Source organism: Myotis davidii, unplaced genomic scaffold (assembly GCF_000327345.1).
Source record: "Myotis davidii unplaced genomic scaffold, ASM32734v1 scaffold223, whole genome shotgun sequence".
Classification (NCBI taxonomy): Eukaryota; Metazoa; Chordata; class Mammalia; order Chiroptera; family Vespertilionidae; genus Myotis; species Myotis davidii.
In genome coordinates, this window is record NW_006294609.1 from 5,259,004 (window position 1) to 5,278,260 (window position 19,257).

The 19,257-nt window shown below is 52.9% G+C and overlaps 2 protein-coding genes across 3 annotated transcripts in view; both read left to right on the forward strand.

The window, feature by feature from the left end:
- The window catches only part of RPH3A (rabphilin 3A), an 82,906-nt gene extending 71,584 nt beyond the window's left edge, over nucleotides 1-11,322 (forward strand). Inside the window, exons 17-21 of the mRNA XM_006768935.2 lie at nucleotides 978-1,034; nucleotides 1,740-1,894; nucleotides 5,258-5,339; nucleotides 8,286-8,382; nucleotides 9,399-11,322. Of these exons, the coding sequence (XP_006768998.1) occupies nucleotides 978-1,034; nucleotides 1,740-1,894; nucleotides 5,258-5,339; nucleotides 8,286-8,382; nucleotides 9,399-9,529 (522 nt within the window). The 3' untranslated portion in view covers nucleotides 9,530-11,322. The remainder of the gene's footprint in view (nucleotides 1-977; nucleotides 1,035-1,739; nucleotides 1,895-5,257; nucleotides 5,340-8,285; nucleotides 8,383-9,398) is intronic.
- A 2,964-nt stretch (nucleotides 11,323-14,286) lies between these two features.
- The window catches only part of OAS1 (2'-5'-oligoadenylate synthetase 1), an 8,329-nt gene continuing 3,358 nt past the window's right edge, over nucleotides 14,287-19,257 (forward strand). For both annotated transcript variants that reach the window (XM_006768936.2, XM_006768937.2), the window contains exons 1-3: nucleotides 14,287-15,051; nucleotides 16,499-16,784; nucleotides 18,147-18,331. In XM_006768936.2, coding sequence (XP_006768999.1) covers nucleotides 14,854-15,051; nucleotides 16,499-16,784; nucleotides 18,147-18,331 — 669 coding nt within the window. In that variant the 5' untranslated portion in view covers nucleotides 14,287-14,853. The remainder of the gene's footprint in view (nucleotides 15,052-16,498; nucleotides 16,785-18,146; nucleotides 18,332-19,257) is intronic.

Consider the following 19,257-nt stretch of genomic DNA (forward strand, 5'->3'; position numbering starts at 1 on the left):
GGGGGATCCTCAACCTCCCACCAGATGGCTGGCCCGAGGATGGACTATCCGGGCGCCACGCCGTGTTTGTGTGGCGCAGGCGAAGGAACAAGACACAACGAGGAAAACCACAAGGAAGAATGTGCACCGAATGCCAGGCTCCAAATAAAACTCAGAAGACAGCCCGGGAGGGCAGCGTTTCCTCTGGGCCCTGCCCAGGAACAGCGGGCTCTTCGGGCTTCCGCTTCCTTCCTGCACTCAATGAGTCCAGGTGGCCAGGACAGTGGCCAGGCTGCCGCCTGAGTCGCCAGCTCTTGGGTCTGCCCGTCTTGCTGTGAGGGGCGCAGCCGGCCCTAGTGGCTGGACCGACAGAGGCCGCAGTGGCCCCAGACCTCCGCTGGTCATCATCTTTCGCTCTGTGCCCTTGGTTCTCCCACCACAACTTTCCCCATAGCTGCACCAAGGGCAGGGGCCACATCGGTGCTGTCCCTTCCTCCCCCCGGGCCTCAGTTTTCCTCATCTCTAAAGCGGGGAGGTTGTCTTTAACCAGCTGTTTTCACACAGTGTTCCCTAGAGCCTTAGCGTCCCCCAAAGGACCTTAGGAGCCGCAGGGGAAGAAGCCCCTGGTGGCCCGACCCCAAAACCCCGGTGCCACCACCACCAGAGCAGATCAAATCCTATCGGTTTTATGTATGGGGCGCTCTGCCACTTCTTGGCTGGGTGACCTTGGGCAAGTGGCTTAACCACTCTGACCCTCAGCGTCCTCATCTGTGAAATGGGGCTATGAATACAACCTGCGTCACAGGCACTAACACCGTCTGCCAGTGGTTCATGCTATGCAGCTTTTAGCTAAAAGGGGGAAAGCTGGATGCCGCAGAAGCTCAGAAATACTGTCCTTGGCTCCGGATGCTAATGGAGGGGGAGGAGCATCCGGTCCTTTCTGCTAGGGAGATGAGCCCCACGGACGATGTTCTATTTCCTTTCTGTTTCCTTCTCAGATGAAGCGTGCGGGGACCACCGGCTCCGCCCGAGGCATGGCCCTCTATGAGGAGGAGGTGAGCACTGAGTGGACGTTGAAGCCCCAATCGGGGGCTGGCCCCTCCCTCTTCTTTCCCTCCCTGGCCCCACCCCTGCTCTTTCTCCCAAACACCCCTGCCCGTTGGTTCACGTGAGAACTGCCTTGCCCACGGTGTTAGGACATGAGTCCAGGTGGATGCTCCTCACACCTGGAGCCTGAGGCCGGGAAGCCCCATCCACTCTCACCAGGGACACCTTGAGTTCCTCGGCCTCGTTGGCAGAGGCCCTGCGGTGCTCCTGCAGGACGGGAGCGTTGCCACCTCCCTGCGTGGGGACGGACCGGAGGCTCTTTGAGCTCTGGGTGCCCGTGGCCTCAGGTTAGGTCTCTGTGCAAACCCAGGGACCACATTTGTGAGAAAACGGGTTCTATCAGGGATCAAGCAAGGCCAGGGTCAAGGCTCAGTCCTGGGTCAGAGTCGGGGCAGTCACTGACCAGGATCAAAGTCTACCCATGGCACGGGTTTAGCTCGCGGTTGAAGTAAAACCGCTGGCCTGTGCCCAGACCAGTCCCCTTGGCCTTCAGCATCCGCCCTCCCTGGAGGCGGGGCTCCGCTGTCCATGGTGCTGACGGCACTAGCGCTGGCCCAGCTCCTCCCACCTCCCAGGGCCCTGCCCTCATGCTCCCATTCAGGTGCCTGGCCCGCTCCCCTTCGGGGCTCACGCGCCCTCTTCTCCTATTGCAGCAGGTGGAGCGCATTGGCGACATAGAGGAGCGCGGCAAGATCCTGGTGTCCCTCATGTACAGCACACAGCAGGGGGGCCTCATCGTGGGCATCATACGTTGCGTGCACCTGGCCGCCATGGACGCCAATGGCTACTCAGATCCATTCGTCAAGCTGTGAGTCAGTGCCTTGGGACTGTGGGTGGGCCCCGGAGGGGGCTCTAGATCCTTGCAAATGGGGAGCCAGAGAGCTTCCCCAAGACCATTGTACGCTGAGGCCCAGAGAGGGAAACGACCCTGCCCAAGGCCACACGGTGAGACAGATGACCGGAACTGGCTAAGGCGTGAGGCTGGAGTCCCACACACACAGTCACACTGGGGTGCCACTCGCCCATATGAGAAGTCTGTGACTCTGTCCCCTTACATGGCAAGTCACAGTCACCCCATTTGTAGCCCCTCCAGAACTAGCAACACACACCTCCAGCCCCAGGATCAGGTAAGCAATCTGGCCTTCTCCAGATTCGGTCTGGAAACGCTCAAATAAAAGACCTTAGACTTTGGGGTGAGTCCCGTGATCTCACTCGTGAGGGGAAAAGAGACGTTGTCACCTGTTAGTCAGGATCCTCCGAGAAAATGCCACAGTGGGATTACACAGACGAGGCTTTCATGAGAGGGAATGCTGTGTGCGGGGAGGCAGGGAGAGTTGGGGGACATGCAGAGCTGTCAGGCAGCCCCGAGCCTGACCCTAGTGAGGAGGGGTGAGCGGAAGCTTCCTAGACACAAGTTCAGCAAGGCCGTCGGGGAGTCCTTAGGCCCCATGTCACCTAAGAGTGGGCCTGCCCTAGTGCCCCCGCCACACCCTGTTGTCAGCTGGGGGCATGGCCTTGGCACAAACATGGCACGGATTTCCACGCACCGCAGCTGGGGCCTGGGTGGGTTATGCCCCTTGTAGTTGGAGGTTCACCGGGCACATTCTCATAGCTGCCCTTGAATCAGACATGGGGTTCAACCCCTCCCCGCCCCCTGCCCATCTCTGGAAGCTGCTAGCTGTGTGACTATAAGCAAGTGACTTAACCTCTCTGGGCCCCAGATTCTTCATTGGTAAGATGGAGACAATAGTTCCAGTTCTTTCCAAGAATGAACATAAGGCCAAATGAGACGTCATAGATAAAGCAATTAGAATCGTGCCTGGTGCAGAACTGTGCCAGGATTCCGCCTTGTCTCATGGAGGAGAAGCGCATATCTGCATGGATGTGGTTGGGAGCCTGGGCTCTGGATCTTGACTGCCTGTGTTGGAATCCCGGGTCCAATCGTCTTCAATGGTCTCTCACTGTGTGACCGTGGGCTCATGCCTTGACATCTCTGGGCCTCAGTGTTCTCATCTGTAAAATGGGAAGGATAAGAGTGTGCATTAGGTCCTATTTTCCTAGAAGCAGGAGCCAAGATAGGATGAAATGTGCATGAGACTTTTTGGGGAGAACACGTGTGAGGGAAATTGAGAGGGAGCTGGAGGAGGGCTGTGGAGACAACAGGCCTGGGCACAGTCTGCTCCCTGTTGGGGGGAGAGCGGGGGTGGAGAGTCAGGAAAAGTCTTAGACTGCAGGGCCGTCTGAGGAAGTTTCAACCAGGTGATGAGGAATCCAGAAGCACGGAGTCACCCTCCAAAGGAACCCTGCATCTCTCAGAAACAGGGCTGCCCCGCGTCCCTGCCGGCTCAGGCTGTGGCTGGGAGCAGCCACGGGAAGCATGGCCACGTGAGAACAGAGTGGGGAATCAGTGCCCAGCCGCTTGTCAGGCAGTTCCGCCCCTGCAGCTGGAGACCCACAAGGTGCATTTATGTGGGGTCTGGTGTATAGTAAGTGCTCAATAAAGGCCTGTCGTTATGAGGTGCATTTATGTGGGGTCTGGTGTATAGTAAGTGCTCAATAAAGGCCTGTCGTTATGAGGTGCATTTATGTGGGGTCTGGTGTATAGTAAGTGCTCAATAAAGGCCTGTCGTTATGAGGTGCATTTATGTGGGGTCTGGTGTATAGTAAGTGCTAAACAAAGGCCTGTCGTTGTGGTTCTAAACAACGACCATCGTTATTCTTACTCAAGGCAACGGATATTTATTAATGTTCTCCCCAGCCTGGGAGGCGCTCTGACCCACGGCCTCCGAGCACAGAGAGGAGCACTTCCCTTAAGCCCTCGGTGGAAAACTAGGCCAGCATGGGCTTTACTTCAGATTCCCTCCAGATGAGGATTTAGTTAACAAAAGAGCACACAGGTCAGGAATGAATTTGATCTCCAGGAGTAATTTGGTTTTATTTTCTCGTATGGTCCGGTAAAGTTAACTCTCGGGCTGCTGCCCTGCTCTCCATTAAATCCCAGCCACGTGCAAGTTGGTTTTCCTAAATCTTTCTCCCCACTGGCCCTTCTCCCACCCACCCAACCCCGCCCGAAGGGGGAGGGTCGCTGAGACCCCAGTGAAGCAGCCGACCTGGCGGCTGTTGTGAAAAGGGAAACAGGAGACCGTGAATCCGTTGAGGATCAAATAAAGATTTCGAAAGTCAGAATCGCCCTTTCTTTTTGTCCAGCATTTGGTACCTTTCGATTCCCCATCTGTTTCTCCTCTTGGAAAGTACCCTCAAAAACAGTTTGGTAAGGGAGAAAGAAACATTTGCCCTCTCTAGTGGCTGGGAAACTGAGGCACGGTGAAGTTACGCTCAGGCTCAAAGTTGCACACTTAGCGAGAACTTGAATAAGAGCCCAACTGTCACAACTCCTTTTAGCCCATTTTATTTATTCCCCCAGAAACTATTGATTGCGCACCTACTGGGTGCCAGGCATTGTGTCTACCCTGGGGAAGAGCCTTCCAAACAGAGGAAACAGTATGTGCAAAGGTCCTGGGGCAGGAAGGAGTGAATGGGAAGCGGGGCAAAGAGCATGGGTGAGATTTGGCTGGGCTAGAGCAGGGACCCAACCTCTCAGGCTCTGAAGGCCACATCAGAGATTTTGAACTTTACGCCAGGACAAAGGGAAGCCGTTAAATAGTTTTGAGCAGAGGAGTGACAGTAATTAGATTTGCAGCTTCTCCCTTTTGTCTACACACATGGCGTCTCCGCTGGAGTTGGGGCCAACCTAGGGGTGATCGACAGTAAAATGCCAGGCACAGCATCAGGGTCTCAATTTGATCCTTTGAGAGCAAGTCCTGGCTAAGAGCACAGACTCCAGATGCAACAGCTGGGCTCAGTCCCTGCTGTGTGACCTGAGGCAGCTGTCTCAACTTCTCTGAACCTTCAGTTTCCTTGTAGGTAAAATGAGTGGTTGTAGTTCTACCGTCCAGGGTTGGTTGAGGGATAAGTGCACCTCAGGTGCTTAGTGCAGTCAGCGCCTGACATCAAGTAGCTCTAATGCACACTGGGCATCGTTAATGTGGATTCGCTTTCCGGTTTGTTCATCAGTTATTCCCCTAACACCAGAAGGAGCCTTAGGGGTCGTCAAGGGGCTATCCTTATTCGTTGAACTTCACTCATAACAGCCTCTCGTGTCTCCTCTCAGCTGGCTGAAACCAGACATGGGAAAGAAGGCCAAACACAAGACTCAAATTAAGAGGAAAACCTTGAATCCTGAATTTAATGAGGTAAGGCTGCCCCAGTTTTTGTCATGCTGTGGAATCTTAACTGTGTGAGAATGGAATGAACTCCCTACTAGAATGCTATCAGGCACATCGAGAAAGTGCTTCCTCTCGTAAATCAGCTTGAATTATCCCAAGGAGAGGTAATGAGTTTCTTGTCCCTGGAAGGAATCAAGCCTGAGACAAAAACCTATCGATTAGGCATGTCATAGGCAGGAAGTTGAGTTAGAAGAGAGATCGAATGAAATCGCCTCCCATAACTTCTCCAGTTCTAACAGGCTGCAATACTGAAATCTGAGGAGATACATTAGAACAGTGATGCCTTTTACCATCCACCCAGCCGGCGATGCCCTCTCCCTCCCTCCCCACATCCATCCGGTGCATCAAGCCATAGTTTAGATACTCAGTGAATGGCTCCTTCCTCCGTGTTCTCACTGCTGCTGCCTTGCCTGCGACCCTGGCCTGGCACGCTCGGACCCTTGCAGTAGACTCCTGCGTCACCTCCACATAAGCGCTGAGCTTTGTAAAACGCGCATCTGAATGTGTCACCCCCTCGCTTGCAGTGAATAACCCAACAATGATTCCCTAACTTCTTAGCATGACAGCCAAGCCCTTTCAAACTCACTGCCCACCCCTCCCCCGTCACACAACCCCCTTCCCCAAGTCACACTAAATTCCTGCAGGTCCCTGGCGCACCCTCAGCCTTTTGCATCTGCCGTTCCCTCTTCCCAGACTTCCCTCTCCCTCCTCTCCTCTCTGGCGAACTCCGAGTCATCCCTCAAGACTCAGTGTGTGATCCCCCAGAGATAGGCTTTCTCTGTGCTCCCAGGTCTATGCACCCCTCTGTCTTATGCTGTCCCCCTGGGTTTCACTGACCTGTTGACAAGCCTGGCAGACACGAGGGGTCCAGAAATACCTGATAAATATAATGATCTGATGTTGGGCCAGTCAGCCACACTGCTCTTCACCAAATGGTGCAAAGTGGGAAAGGGAAGCTACAACACAGTGTGTTCTGTGTCATTTCATTTTATTAAAACGCATGCCCAACAGCACGTGCGTGGGGAGTGTTCTGGGAAACAGAGTCCAGAGCAACCCCTGGACAGTGAGCGCAGCCCGTCCTGTCCCCAGGTCCCTCCTTCAGACGGCCCCCTGATTTCCTCACTCGGATTTGTGAATTGTGAGCAAAGAGCCAATGACTGCTGTCCTGCCCTCCCCTCTCCTGAAATCTGAGCAGGTCACAAAGTACGAAATCCAAATCGCCAATCAGCTCATTAGCAATAGAGGAATCACACATCAAGACCAGACCCCATATCTGATAACAAACCGGCACACAGCTGTTGTAAAGTGCGGTGCCTGGTGTGGGTGCACATGTGGGGAGAGGCAGACGCTGGGCGGGGAAGCCAGCGTCCCGCTTCCAAAGGGACGTTTGTCAAAACCCTGCAAAAGCCTTTGATTCTTACATTTAAGTTCCATTTATCTGGGGGGTGGGGAATATAGTCACATTCGAAAATTCCAAAAGTTGTAGAGGGCATCCAATCAAACCCCCTCCTCCTCCAGCTCTAGAACCCACCTCTTTTCTTCTGAAGCAACGGTATTATCTATTTCCAGGAGACTAGATAGATGAATAGATTCTAGTAGACAGATAGATAGATGAATGTGTGTGTGTGTGTGTGTGTGTGTGTACACAGACATCGGTATAGATACAGCAGATATATGTATGGCTGACATTTTATTGGGCACCAATGGTATTGCAGTATATATCCACTGTTCTCTATCTTACAATTTTACAAACTCAGAAAAACACTCCTTGGAATATCCTGATACGTCATCATGGGTGTACGCATGGTTTAGCTACCAGGGTGCCTTTCATCAAACTATTAATGATCATGAAAAATTGGAAACAACCTAACTACTTGACCATCAGGCATTAGGTGGCGGGACAGCCACACAGCCATTCAATGAAGCCATTGAAATGGAGATGCCTCCCTGGCCGGTGTGGTTCAGTTGGTTGAGCATCATCCCATGTGCCCACCGGTCATCTGTCAATCCCCAGTAGGGGGCGTGCAGGAGGCAGCCGATTTATGTTCCTCCCTCTCCCTTCCTCTCTCACTAAAAAAAAAAATCAATAAGACATATTTTTTAAAATGGTGATGCAGAGAAATAGTTGCTAGCATGGGAAGCTGGTTTTTGCCACGTGTTCTATAAAATGGGAAAAGAAAGCCACAATAGGGTATATTCGTATTATATTTCATATAACATAATACATGAATATTTCATATAATATTCTAATGAATATTCATTTTCATTTTTTAAAACACTGAAAACATGAGCACCTGTTGCTATGTCAGCCTCAGTCCCCTCAGCTACCTTGAATCTCTAACTGATGGCGGCCAGGGAAACCCACCCAAGCAGAAGGACTGAATCCATGGCCCTCGGCCTTCAGGGAAACTTGGCCGGGACCAGCTCTCTAGCAAACTCCACCTGCCTTCCCTGTTCCAAACAGTCACGGAAAAGAGAATTACAGGGCTCGAGGGATTTGTTATGGAAAATATTTGTTGAAGAGTGATTGTCAGGCCCTGGCTGGTTTGGCTCAGTGGTTGGAGCATTGGCCTGCACACCGAAGGGTCACGAGTCAAAGGCACGTACCTTGGTTGCAACCCCGGTAGGGGCGCATTTGGGAGGCACATAAATGTCTCTCTCTCACTCGCTCGCTCGCTCTTTCTCCCCCCCCCCCCCCCCTTCCACTCTATCTGGAAATCAATGGAAAGAGAATCCTTGGGTGAGGATTTTTAAAAAGACAGAAAGAAAAGGGATTGTCAGGCCTGGAATAGAGGCTCAGAGTGAGAGGGCCCCCTTGTTCCCAGAACGCCTACTTCCAGGGCCTCCCGTGGTCTGTGAACCCCTCGGACTTGGCCTCTTAGCTCAAACACCGCCCTCCTCTCTTGCCTCCAGGAGTTCTTCTATGACATCAAACACAGCGACCTGGCGAAGAAGTCGCTGGACATCTCGGTCTGGGACTATGACATCGGCAAGTCCAACGATTACATCGGTGAGCGCTCCCAGCTCCCCTCGAAAACCTGCCCTCTGTCCTCCCAGGGCTGCGGGGGGTGTGAGAGTCTTTCTTTTCTTGGCACCACATCACCCAAACACTGAGGCGGAAACCGTGGTCCCTACTTGGGTCCAGTTTGAGAAGCTGTTAGAGGAGTGAGCTTACGAAGTTGGGAAGATTGGGTCCTGATTGGTTCTTTGCCAAACAGATCGCCTCCGGCGGGATAGTTACATCACAGGGCACGGGGCCTGTGGCTCTGCAGGAAACAGGGTGCAAAGGATGTCTCCCAAATCTATGGGCGAGTCCAGGATGAAGGCTCTGATTTTCCCAGTCGGCCTCCAAACAACGAGGAAGGACGGTCACTAAAGATGGATGGGGAGCCCAGCCGGTGTGGCTCAGTGGTTGACCATCAACCCTTGAGCCAACAGGTCGCCAGTTTGATTCCCAGTCAGAGCACATGCCTGGGTTGTGGGCTCGATCCCCAGTAGGGGGCGTGTAGGAGGCAGCCGATCCATGATGTTTCTCTCTCCTCTTGATGTTCTATCCCTCTCTCCCTCTCCCTTCCTCTCTCTCTACACAAAAATCAATAAAAACATTTTATTAAAAAAAAAAGATGGAGCGGGGAAGGAACTCCAGGCCAGGGACACAGCTTGGGCAAAGGCGTGGCGGCAGGTGGAGCGGGGTGAGGAACGTAACTCTTTGGAGATAGATGATGAGTTTCCCCAGGAGCGGGAGGTCAGTTGCTGTGGGCGTAGGGGTCTGTGCCCGGTCTGTACAAACAGACAGCGCGGTGCCTCAGTAGGGAGCCACGGCAGGTTCGTGAGCAGCTGGCCTGCGGGCCGAGAGGCCAGGAGTCACAACACCGTAACCTCCACCCTCAGAGCGCGGATGCCCGGGCGCCGGAGGGGCTCACTGCTTGGCGGCAGCTTTCCGCCAGCTGGACGTTTGGGTCCAGAATGCGAGTCCCCTGTGTCCCTCCACTCTGACCCCTGTCCCTGTCCACCCTTGTCACTCAGGAGGCTGCCAGCTGGGGATCTCGGCCAAGGGAGAGCGCTTGAAACACTGGTACGAGTGTCTGAAGAACAAGGACAAGAAGATCGAGCGCTGGCACCAGCTCCAGAACGAGAACCACGTGCCCAGCGATTAGGGTGGCGCCCGGCTCCCTGGCTCCGTGCCCTGCCCCCTGCCCAGGTCCCCCCCAGCCTGCCCCAGCCTGCCCCAGCGGCCCACTGCACTCTGGTCTCTCCTGTACGCCCCTGCCCCTCCCCTGCCACCCTCCCTGAACCTGCTTTTGGGGTCCCCCTCACCTTGGGCACTGACGCCAAAGACCTCCTCTGCCCCCACCCTACCCCCCGCGATGCTCCTTCGAGGCTGCGAGGTGGGCTCTGAGCGCAGCCCTGCTCCAGTCCCGCCAGGATGGAGCAGTCGGGTCATGGATAAGAGATCTTTACAAAGAGGTTGTTCCTTTAACAACCTCCCGGTTTGGGTAATTACAGACGTTCGTCATCGTTTAGGAATGTTTTAGCCCTTCCTGGCCTTGAGCAGGCGGGCACGTACACTCCCGTTTCCTGCATTGCATCTGTGTGTCCCCTCAGCTGTCAGCACCGGACAAAGCTGTGGGGACCCTGAACCAGGGTAGACATAGAGCGTCCAGGCTCCCAGCTTTCTGTCCCTCTCCACCCCCATCTCTCTCCCCTTCTCCCCTCTCCCTCTCTAAGGGGTTCAATAGCAAAAGCAAAAAATGTGCTAACACAGCCTCTCCCCCTCACCTCCTCTAACCTGCCGGACCAGCGATCGGGCAAAACCTGAGCTTCCACGTAGAACTTGCTTCCTCGGATACCCACTTCCCCGTGGGCACCGCCAGGCGGCCACGGGCGGAGGGCCGGCTCCTGGCCCTGCCCAGGTGCAGGCAGCAGCCCACAGGCTGTGTAGGCGCCCGAGCAGGCCTTTCCCAGCCCCTGGCCTCCCGGGGTGGGCGCAGAAGGCGCCTGGAAGCCAGAGCTCTGGGCCTGGGAGGAGGGGGGCCTCACGGAAGCCGTATCGGGCTCCTCCTCCCTCTGCTCTCCGTTCAGTGGACCTAGGACCCCTGTCCCTGACACTCTGACTCGGCTGCTTTGACTCTCGCGCCTGTGTCTCACCCAGAATCGCCCCGAATCTGTCTGTCTCTGTCCTCGCACCCTCCAATGTGCGGGAGGAATACACCGCCGTCATCGTGGATCTGAAACTGTAGTGTGACAGGTGCCGGTGCAAAAGGCTTTTGTTCCATCGGGACCATCCAGCCTTGCTCTTTAAAAAAGTTGCTTTCCAAAGGAGAAGAAGGCAGTGCGAACACACATCACGCATCCGAGGCTGGGTTCGGGCAGTCTGCGCCGCCTGTGAAAAGCTTGGTTTTTCCCATTCCCACGGCGCCTGCCCCTGTGAGGATCGCCCCCTGTCCAGCAGCCCACCTTGACCTGAGATGGACGCGCAAACGCTCACTTCCTGGAAACACACGCCTTTCACCTTCCCCGGCCAGGCTCTCCACCCCCAGCTCTGCACAATTCACTGAGAGCCACCAATTTCTAAACGCTCAGTCCTAAACACCACGTTCCCCGCCCGCCCCGAGATGGCCAACAGCTTCCTGGCTGCCGTCGGCCCCCTGACCCTCCGCAGCCCCGGCGCCCACCTCTGCCCCTCGGTTTGCCCTTAGGAGAAAGCATGCTGGCTGCGTCGCCCAAGCCTGGCGCGGGTACTGGCGCTGGAACCAGCATGTGGCGAGCTCCCAGTGCCCGCAGTCCAGGCGCACGCTCTCTCCGCTCTCCCCACAAATATAACCGCCCCCCCCACCCCGCCTCGAGTACACACATGCCCTCTGCCCTCCGGTGCATGCAGAACCCCAGATCCTCCCACTGCCTTTCTTTGTGATGATGTAGCCAAAAATAAAGTAGGAATATCCAGGAACACCATGGCCTGCGCTCTTCCTTTCTGGTTTCCCGGGGTTCTTTCTCCCCACCAGGATACACGCCACTGCCTGGATAGCCAGTGTTTAAATGAGCATCTACTACGTTCCAGCCACTGGGGACACGGCAGCCAGCAAGGAAGGCGTGGTCTCTGTCCACCTGGAGCTTGCTTCCTGGTGGATGTCAGCTTGGGCAGGTAGGCTCAAGGCCACTCATCTCACCCCACGGCCTCTTAGAAGAGGACTCTGTGCTGGTGCCCACCCACCAGGCAGGCAGCACCCTCAGCTCCTCCCTACCACCCCAGCCTTGGGGGGAAGTCCCACGTGGTTGTGGGCTCAGATAACGTGAAAGCTGTCAGCTCAGTCGCCGGACTGGTGAATAACCCCAAGCCCAGAGGAGGAACAGTCTTGGGGAGGGAGCTAGATCGGGGGCGCCCTGTGGGCTACTGTTGGCAGGTTGGTTGACACCGATGAGATCACCGAGTACCTCCTTTGTATTCCAGCACCGTCCATCCCATCCCGCAAGCAGCCTTCACGAAGGCCCCTCCCTCGAGGTTCTCCACGTCCCGAAAGTGAGCTGAGTAGGTAACGAACTTTCCAGCCGGATCCCCGATCCCACTGTAACCCGTCCCCAAGGTGCTCGGCAAAAGGTATCAATGTTGGTTTCCTCCCAGAAGGAACCGTCAATTCCATCCGGCAGAAGTTGGGCCTTTTCCAGGCCAAGTTCGAAACAAGTTCCTTGTCTTGTCCCCCAAAGGGAGGTTCCCAGGGTTGGGGCAGAAGTCGGCATAACAGGTTCACTGGGGAGATTTTTTTTCATCTACGCCACCTCTGCCCACCAGAATACTGACTGTTTCATCCACTTGCCGTGGGTCAAAATATTTCCTGGTTGAGATCTGTTTCCACCTCCATCGTGACTTGGCAAACCACTGCCCTAACATCCTGTTTGTTTTTTTCTGCAACTCAGCTAGCAGCCACCAGGTGGAGAGAGGTGCCGATTACAGCCATCCAGGCCTCCCGGGAATGGCAGGGGACACTTGCCACTCCCTCTGCTCATGGCAGACATCACTAATCGATATGGCATCATTCCCACAGAGCCTCCTAGCAGCCTCTGAATCCTTCTTAACACAGCAATCCAGGCAGCCGCCACCACTCCGTCATGGGCAGTTGAAAAGAAACCTAATCTCCTTCTCTAGACATGGGGCATCCCAAAGAAACGGAGAAAGACACGCAAGAAAAGTTCTCATAAATAATACGGGTACACCTGACTTGGCTAATCATCTCCCCCTTCCCCCCCCCCATTGAAACAAAACAGAGGCAACATAATGTGGTAGAAAGCACCTGACCAGAAACCACAGCAGCTTTTTCGCTCATTCGAGTCCAACGTTCAGATCCTGGCCGCCACTTTCTAGCTGTGGAGTCTCAGTTTCCTCACCTGGAAAATGGGGACAATGGTAAATACTTCAAAGAGGTGAGACCAAGTTGCCAAGCTCTGGGCTCCCATCAGGGCTGACACAGGTGAGGCCCCGGGAAGGGGGGTGGTGGCATCAAAGGGCCATAGTTCCTGGTAGAAGCCGTATGAGCTGGGCCCACAGGCAAATGGTTTAACAGTCAGTATTCTGGTCCCTCCTCCACTCAGATCTGCCAGGGACATTGGCCTAATGAAGTTCAACAGTACAGCCCAGCCCCACGGAAATACGCATCACCACGCATGCATGTAAAAGGGATATTTTGCTCGGCCCTGGCCCAGGACTGCTGCGTGACCCTGAGCAAGTCACTTCCCCCTGTGGGTCTTCAACTCCATAGGGAGGACATCAGAGTATCATAATCCTCTCACTTGGCTGCCAGGGCCCACACATGGGCCTTCATGTCCCAGTCATTCAAGAAAGGCCTAGACCAGGGGCGAGAAACCTTTTTCCTGCCAAGGGCCATTTGGGTATTTATAACATCATTCAAGGGCCATACAAAATTATCAACTTAAAAGCTAGCCTGCTATAGTTGGTCAAACATTTAATGAACTCACCCCTAATGCCTTGGCCGGGCCAGACCGAATGATTTCCAGGGCCTTAAGTGGCCCGCGGGCCAGCCGTTCCCCATGCCTGACCTAGACCTTTTTGCTGAGGGCAGGCCCCTGGAGTGGAGTCCTGTGCGGTCTGTCTTGTACAAAATACACAAGAAAGCGCCATCTATAATTTCCGGTTCCTGTTTCTTTAAAGGGAACAAGAACTTACAGCCACTTGCAAAAGCATGAGGGCGTAATTCTGTATTCTTCCAATTATTTCCTCAATCTTTTACAGTTGTCATTCTTACAACTCATGCTTCCCTAATTCTAGGCAATGTTTTGTGAAGCATGCTTTTATTACATTTTTTCCAAAGAATACAATGCTGGTTTCCTAAGGACAGATCTCTTCCAAACTCATGCTGGATTTGTTTATATGTAGATTTAGCCCAAAGTATACATTTCATGAACAAGTACTTTTGCCATAAAGGCATTTGGGAGCAAACGAAATCTTTGATATACATACGACCCAACTGGTGGGCAAAATGAGTGTTGTGTAATTAAGAAAGATAGCTAATGGGCATCTATACACGACTTCATCCAACAATAACAGAATACACATTCTCCTCAAGCTCACATGCAACATTCCCCAGAAAACACACCTTAACACATTTGGAAGGATGCAGCTCATCAAAGTATGCTCTCTACCACGATGGGATTAAACACTATCAATAATGGGAGGCTATCGGGAAAATTCCAAAATATTTGAAGACTAACACACTTTTCACTAACACAGGAGTCAAAGAATCCTCAAGAGAAATTTAAAAATAGTTTGCACGGACTGACAATAAAGAAACAACGATTAAAAGTGTGGGATGCAATGGTGATTAGAGGGAATTTTTTTTAAATCCTCACCCAAAGTTATGTTTATTGATTTTAGAGACAGCAGAAGGGAGAGAGAGAGAGAAGCATCAAAGTGAGAGAGAAATAGCAATCCCCTTGACCGGGGATCAAACCTGCAACCTGGTGTATGCGCTGACTGGGCGGCGCACCGGCAACCAACATGTTCCAACGGTCGTTTTTGAGGTTTGGGGTTATGAATGGGGTTTTATGCTTCCTGAGTTTTCTGACTTTTTCCCTTTGACCATACGCACATACTAATCACAAGAGACTATAAAACAATTGTCAGCAACAATAACAAAACAAAACAAAACAAAACAAAAACTAGGAAGAAGAAAACCAGAAGTTGGTTTGGGATCCTGATTTCTGTCGGGTGAGGTACTAATGGGGGTTAAAACACAGTGTTTCCAGAGTGCAGTCCGAAGACAGGCAAACGTTAAAGGCAGAGTTAGGTTGCAGAACGTGGGGGAGGGCTCCGGCTCCCAGGAGTGAGTCATCTGATAAGAGCCAAGGGCGTAGCTCCTCCCTTTCCCAGGAAACAAAGCCCAGGGCAGCTCAGACCTGGGCCACAGAAGAGTGAGACTCGGAGGTTTCCTGCAGCCCCTGGCTCTTCCTGTCCCTGCCCAGCATCACAATGTGGCCGCTCCAAGCAATCGTAGCCAGGGATCTCGAAGAGATCCCAGCCAAGGATCTGGACAGGTTCATCGAACACCATCTCCTGCCAGACACCGCTTTCCGAACGCAGGTCAAGCAAGCCATTGACATCATCTGCAGTTTCCTGAAGGAGAGGTGTTTCCTCCAAGATAGAGTCCGGGTGTCGAAGGTTGTAAAGGTGAGTCTACCTACCAGACCGGGGAGGGGGTGGTTGAACGGGCAGGAGTTTCCACAGAGAAAGAGATCTGGGGCTGGTGGTTTCCAGGGGATCCCTACCAAAAGCATAACCACAGTTTGTGAAAATAGATTCTGCAATTTATTTAATAAATATATTTTTATTGATTTCAGAAAGGGAGAGGGAGAGAGAGAGAGAAACATCAATGATGAGAGAGAATCATTGATCGGCTGCCTCCTGCACACTCCCTACCGGGGATTGAGCCCACAGCCTGTCATGTGCCCAGACTGGGGATCCAACCGTGACCTCCTGGTTCATAGGCCGATGCTCAACCACTGAGCCACGCCGGCCGGGCCAGACTCTGTAATTTTTTAACAAATACCCCAGTGAAGTTCATGAACCACCATCCTAAGCCACGTCCATTTCAGAGGTAGGGAAGCGGAGGCCCAGCTCTGATCCACCATCTGCTAATTAAGGGCCAGGCTGAGGACTCACCATTGATGCAGAGTCTAAATTTTGACAGGTTGCTGGTTACTAGGTGAATGGAGATCGGGTGGGGTGGGGTATGTGGGGTGCGGGTAGGGGGGAGAATGAAGAGGATAAAAGGGTTCAAATACAATGTGACACTAGGAGATTGGTCTTGGCTGGTGAGCACACAATAGCGCAGGGGTCCTCAAACTTTTTAAACGGGGGGTCAATTCACTGTCCTTCAGACCGTTGGAGGGCCGGACTATAGTTTAAAAAAAAACTATGAACAAATTCCTATGCACACTGCACATATCTTATTTTGAAGTAAAAAAATAACAAAACGGGAACAAATACAATATTTGTATTTGCATGTGGCCCGCGGGCCGTAGTTTGAGGACCCCTGCAATAGCATATGCAGATGTATTACACAGTTGCACACCTGAAACATATGTGATGTTATATTAACCCATGTTACCCCCCATAAATTTAATAATAATTGCAAAAAGAAGGTAGCCCCTGCTGGCTGTAAAACCTCGAGCAAGGCACGTAGCCTCTCTGTGCCTCCGTTTCCTCATCCATATGTCCCAATACGTTACCGGGCTGTGCAGATCCAGTAAGCCACCCAGCAGGGGCCAGGCTACAGCATATAATGATGTAAGACAGTCAACGCCAGGGAGTGAAGACCACAGCCTCTAGAACAAGGCAGCTGGGGCTTGAACTGCGTCCCCGCCACCTGTCAGCGGGGGCTTGGGCCCATAGGTAATCTCTCTGAGCATGTTTTCCCACCCGTGAAATGGGAACAAATAATAACGCCTAAATAGCCAAGTCCTTGGGAGCATCGTAGGAGGTAAGACGGGCGATGCCCTCAGAACAGTGGCCGGTGCCCAAGAATGTTAGCGATGGGCTCGTCCTTTTATGTAGGGAGGCTCTTCTCAAGAAACCCCAGTCCTCCTCCTCCTCCTCCTCCTCCTCTCTGTTCCAGGGCGGCTCCTCGGGCAAAGGCACCGCCCTCAAAGATCGGTCTGACGCCGACCTCGTAGTCTTCCTCAGCCGCCTCACAAGTTTCCAGGAGCAGTTTGAGCGCCGAGGAGAGTTCATCCAGGAAATCAGAACACAGCTGGAAGCATGTCAGCAACAGAGAAGCTTTACCGTGAACTTCGAGGTCCAGCCTAAATTTCTGAACCCCCGCGCACTCAGCTTCACGCTCAAGAGCCAGTCTTCCCGGGCGGAGGTGGAGTTTGATGTGCTGCCCGCCTATGATGTCCTGGGTGAGTGCCCTTACACGAGCGGTGTCCGCCTCTGTCCTATGACCGGGCTTCTTTCTCTCTCGGTGCATATTTCTGATCGGAAGTCGTTCACCGTTAGTCTTCCCAAAGCAGGGCATCCCTTTAAAATGGGGAAAAGATCTTCGGTTCTCTCCCGGGGCGAGAAAGGGAGAAGGTCTGACCAGCCTCAGGAGTGACATTAAACAGCAAATTGGCACGATAGTATTTTATCTTCCTAAAAATGAGGAAGCATGGATCTGGCATGTTAATTTCATCGTTGACCCCAAACCTGAGGAAGCCTCATCACCTTACTCTGAGGGCTGGGGATCTATGGGTGATGTACAGGTGGGCAGGGAAGTACACCTTCTCGGAGGAGGCTCAGTCCCCACACGAGAAAAACTGTAAAACCACCCTAGCTACGTCATACTTATTTTAAAGTATTAAATGAGCATCTACATTAAGCTCTTTCACAGGGCCTGGCACATAGTAGGTGTTCACCAATGGGAGTTTCCCAACTGTGCACCCAGGCACCCCAGGACACCCCAGTGAACTGGCTCACAGAGGTGTGTGTAGGAATAGTTTAGATTTTAAATTTCTGAGGGAAACACAGTGACATCTATCGGACACCGTGCAAACTGCTACTATTAAATTGTAGGAACGGATCTACTTAATGCACAGAACTGATAGGAATTTCCTGTGGCCTAGGGCCGTGGTCGGCAAACTGTGGCTCGTGAGCCACATGCGGCTCTTTGGCCCCTTGAGTGTGGCTCTTCCTAAGCCTTAGGAGTACCTAATTAAGTTAATAACAATGTACCTACCTGTATAGTTTAAGTTTTAAAAATTTGGCTCTCAAAAGAAATTTCAATCATTGCACTGTTGATAACTGGCTCTGTGGACTAATGAGTTTGTCGACCACTGGCCTAGGGGACTCTCGAGAAAAATGTCCCAAAATGAAAAAAATTTGGCAGGATCCCCTGGTTGCCATGTCCTGTGTTGGCTGCTGGGGTACTGTGGTCCTAAAAGAGAGAGAGAAGGGGAGGAAGGGCATGCCAGGCAGAGGGCACAGCACAGGCAAAGGCCCGGAGGTTAGAGGAGACCTGAGTGTAGTGGGGGAAAGGCAGGACGCTCAGGATGAAAGAAGAGAGGACCAGCAGGAAGTGATGGGGAAAGCAGGCGGGACAGCCAGCGGATCCTGCAGAAGCCTGTAACCTTCGTGGCGTGGACTGGGCAATGGCAGCAGATGGGAGAATGGGGCTGGAAATGGCCCTTTCCCTGTATCCACGCCAGCGAGCTTGTCACCCCAGGGCAACGGAAAGAACCTCAGGGAAGACTGACATCTTAAAGTTATGGATTTGTCCCTAACAGGTCAGGTGACGGAGTTCTACAGACCTGACCCCGACGTCTATGTCAGGCTCATCCGCGAGTGCGAGAGACTGGGGAAGGAGGGCGAGTTCTCCCCCTGCTTCACGGAGCTGCAGCGGGCCTTCCTGAAGCAGCGCCCGGCCAAGCTCAAGAGCCTCATCCGCCTGGTCAAGCACTGGTACCAAAAGGTGGGGGTCCTGTCCAGACCCCAGGAGGAGGGAGGGGAGGGGAGCAGGAGAGGCAGCAGGAGGGGAGGCAGAGGGGGGAAAAGGGGGATGGAGAGGGAAGGAGGGAGGAGAGCGGGAGGGGGACATGGAGGGAGAGATGAGAGGAAGAGGGGCATGGCTTCTAGGCCCCACCTCGTTCATGTTCTGCTTCTCTTCCTTTGGATAGAGTGTTCCCAGTTCTTTTCAAGCCAGTGTTTGACTGCAATATTTAGAGCTTCGGGAATTTATTACTATTTGATCTCTTTTTTTTCCCCTTCCTGTTGGTGCCATTTCATTGTGTGCCTGGCTATTTCTATGCTCTTCATAGTACTTGAGATTATTTGTGAGATAATTTGGGGCTTTGGATCATATATCTCCCTGCAGAGGGAATTTTGTTTGCGTCTAGAAGGCACTTAGGAAGTGCTTAAAGTGCTTCCTCTGAATTAATTTTCATAATATCCTTTTTTATTACTTTTATTGATTTCAGAGAGGAAGGGAGAGGGAGAGAGAGATAGAAACATCAATGATGAGAGAGAGTCACTGATCGGCTGCCTCCTGCACGCCCCGCACTGGGGATCGAGCCTGAAACCTGGGCATGTGCTCTGACCAGGAATTGAACCGTGACCTCCTGGTTGTGAGCCATGTCGGCTGGGCTCATAATACCCTTTTAAGGTAGATGCTATTATTACCATCAAGAGTGGTCTGCCCAGCCCAGCCGGTGTGGCTCAGTGGTTGAGCATCGACCTGGCACCAGGAGGTCACCAGTTCCATGGCCGTCAGGGCACATGCCTGGGTGTGGGTTCCTTCTCATCGATGTTCCTATCTCTCTCTCTCCTTCTCCCTTCCTCTGTACCTATAAAGCAATAAGAATATATTTAAAAGAAAGAGAGAGAGAGAGAGAGAGAGAG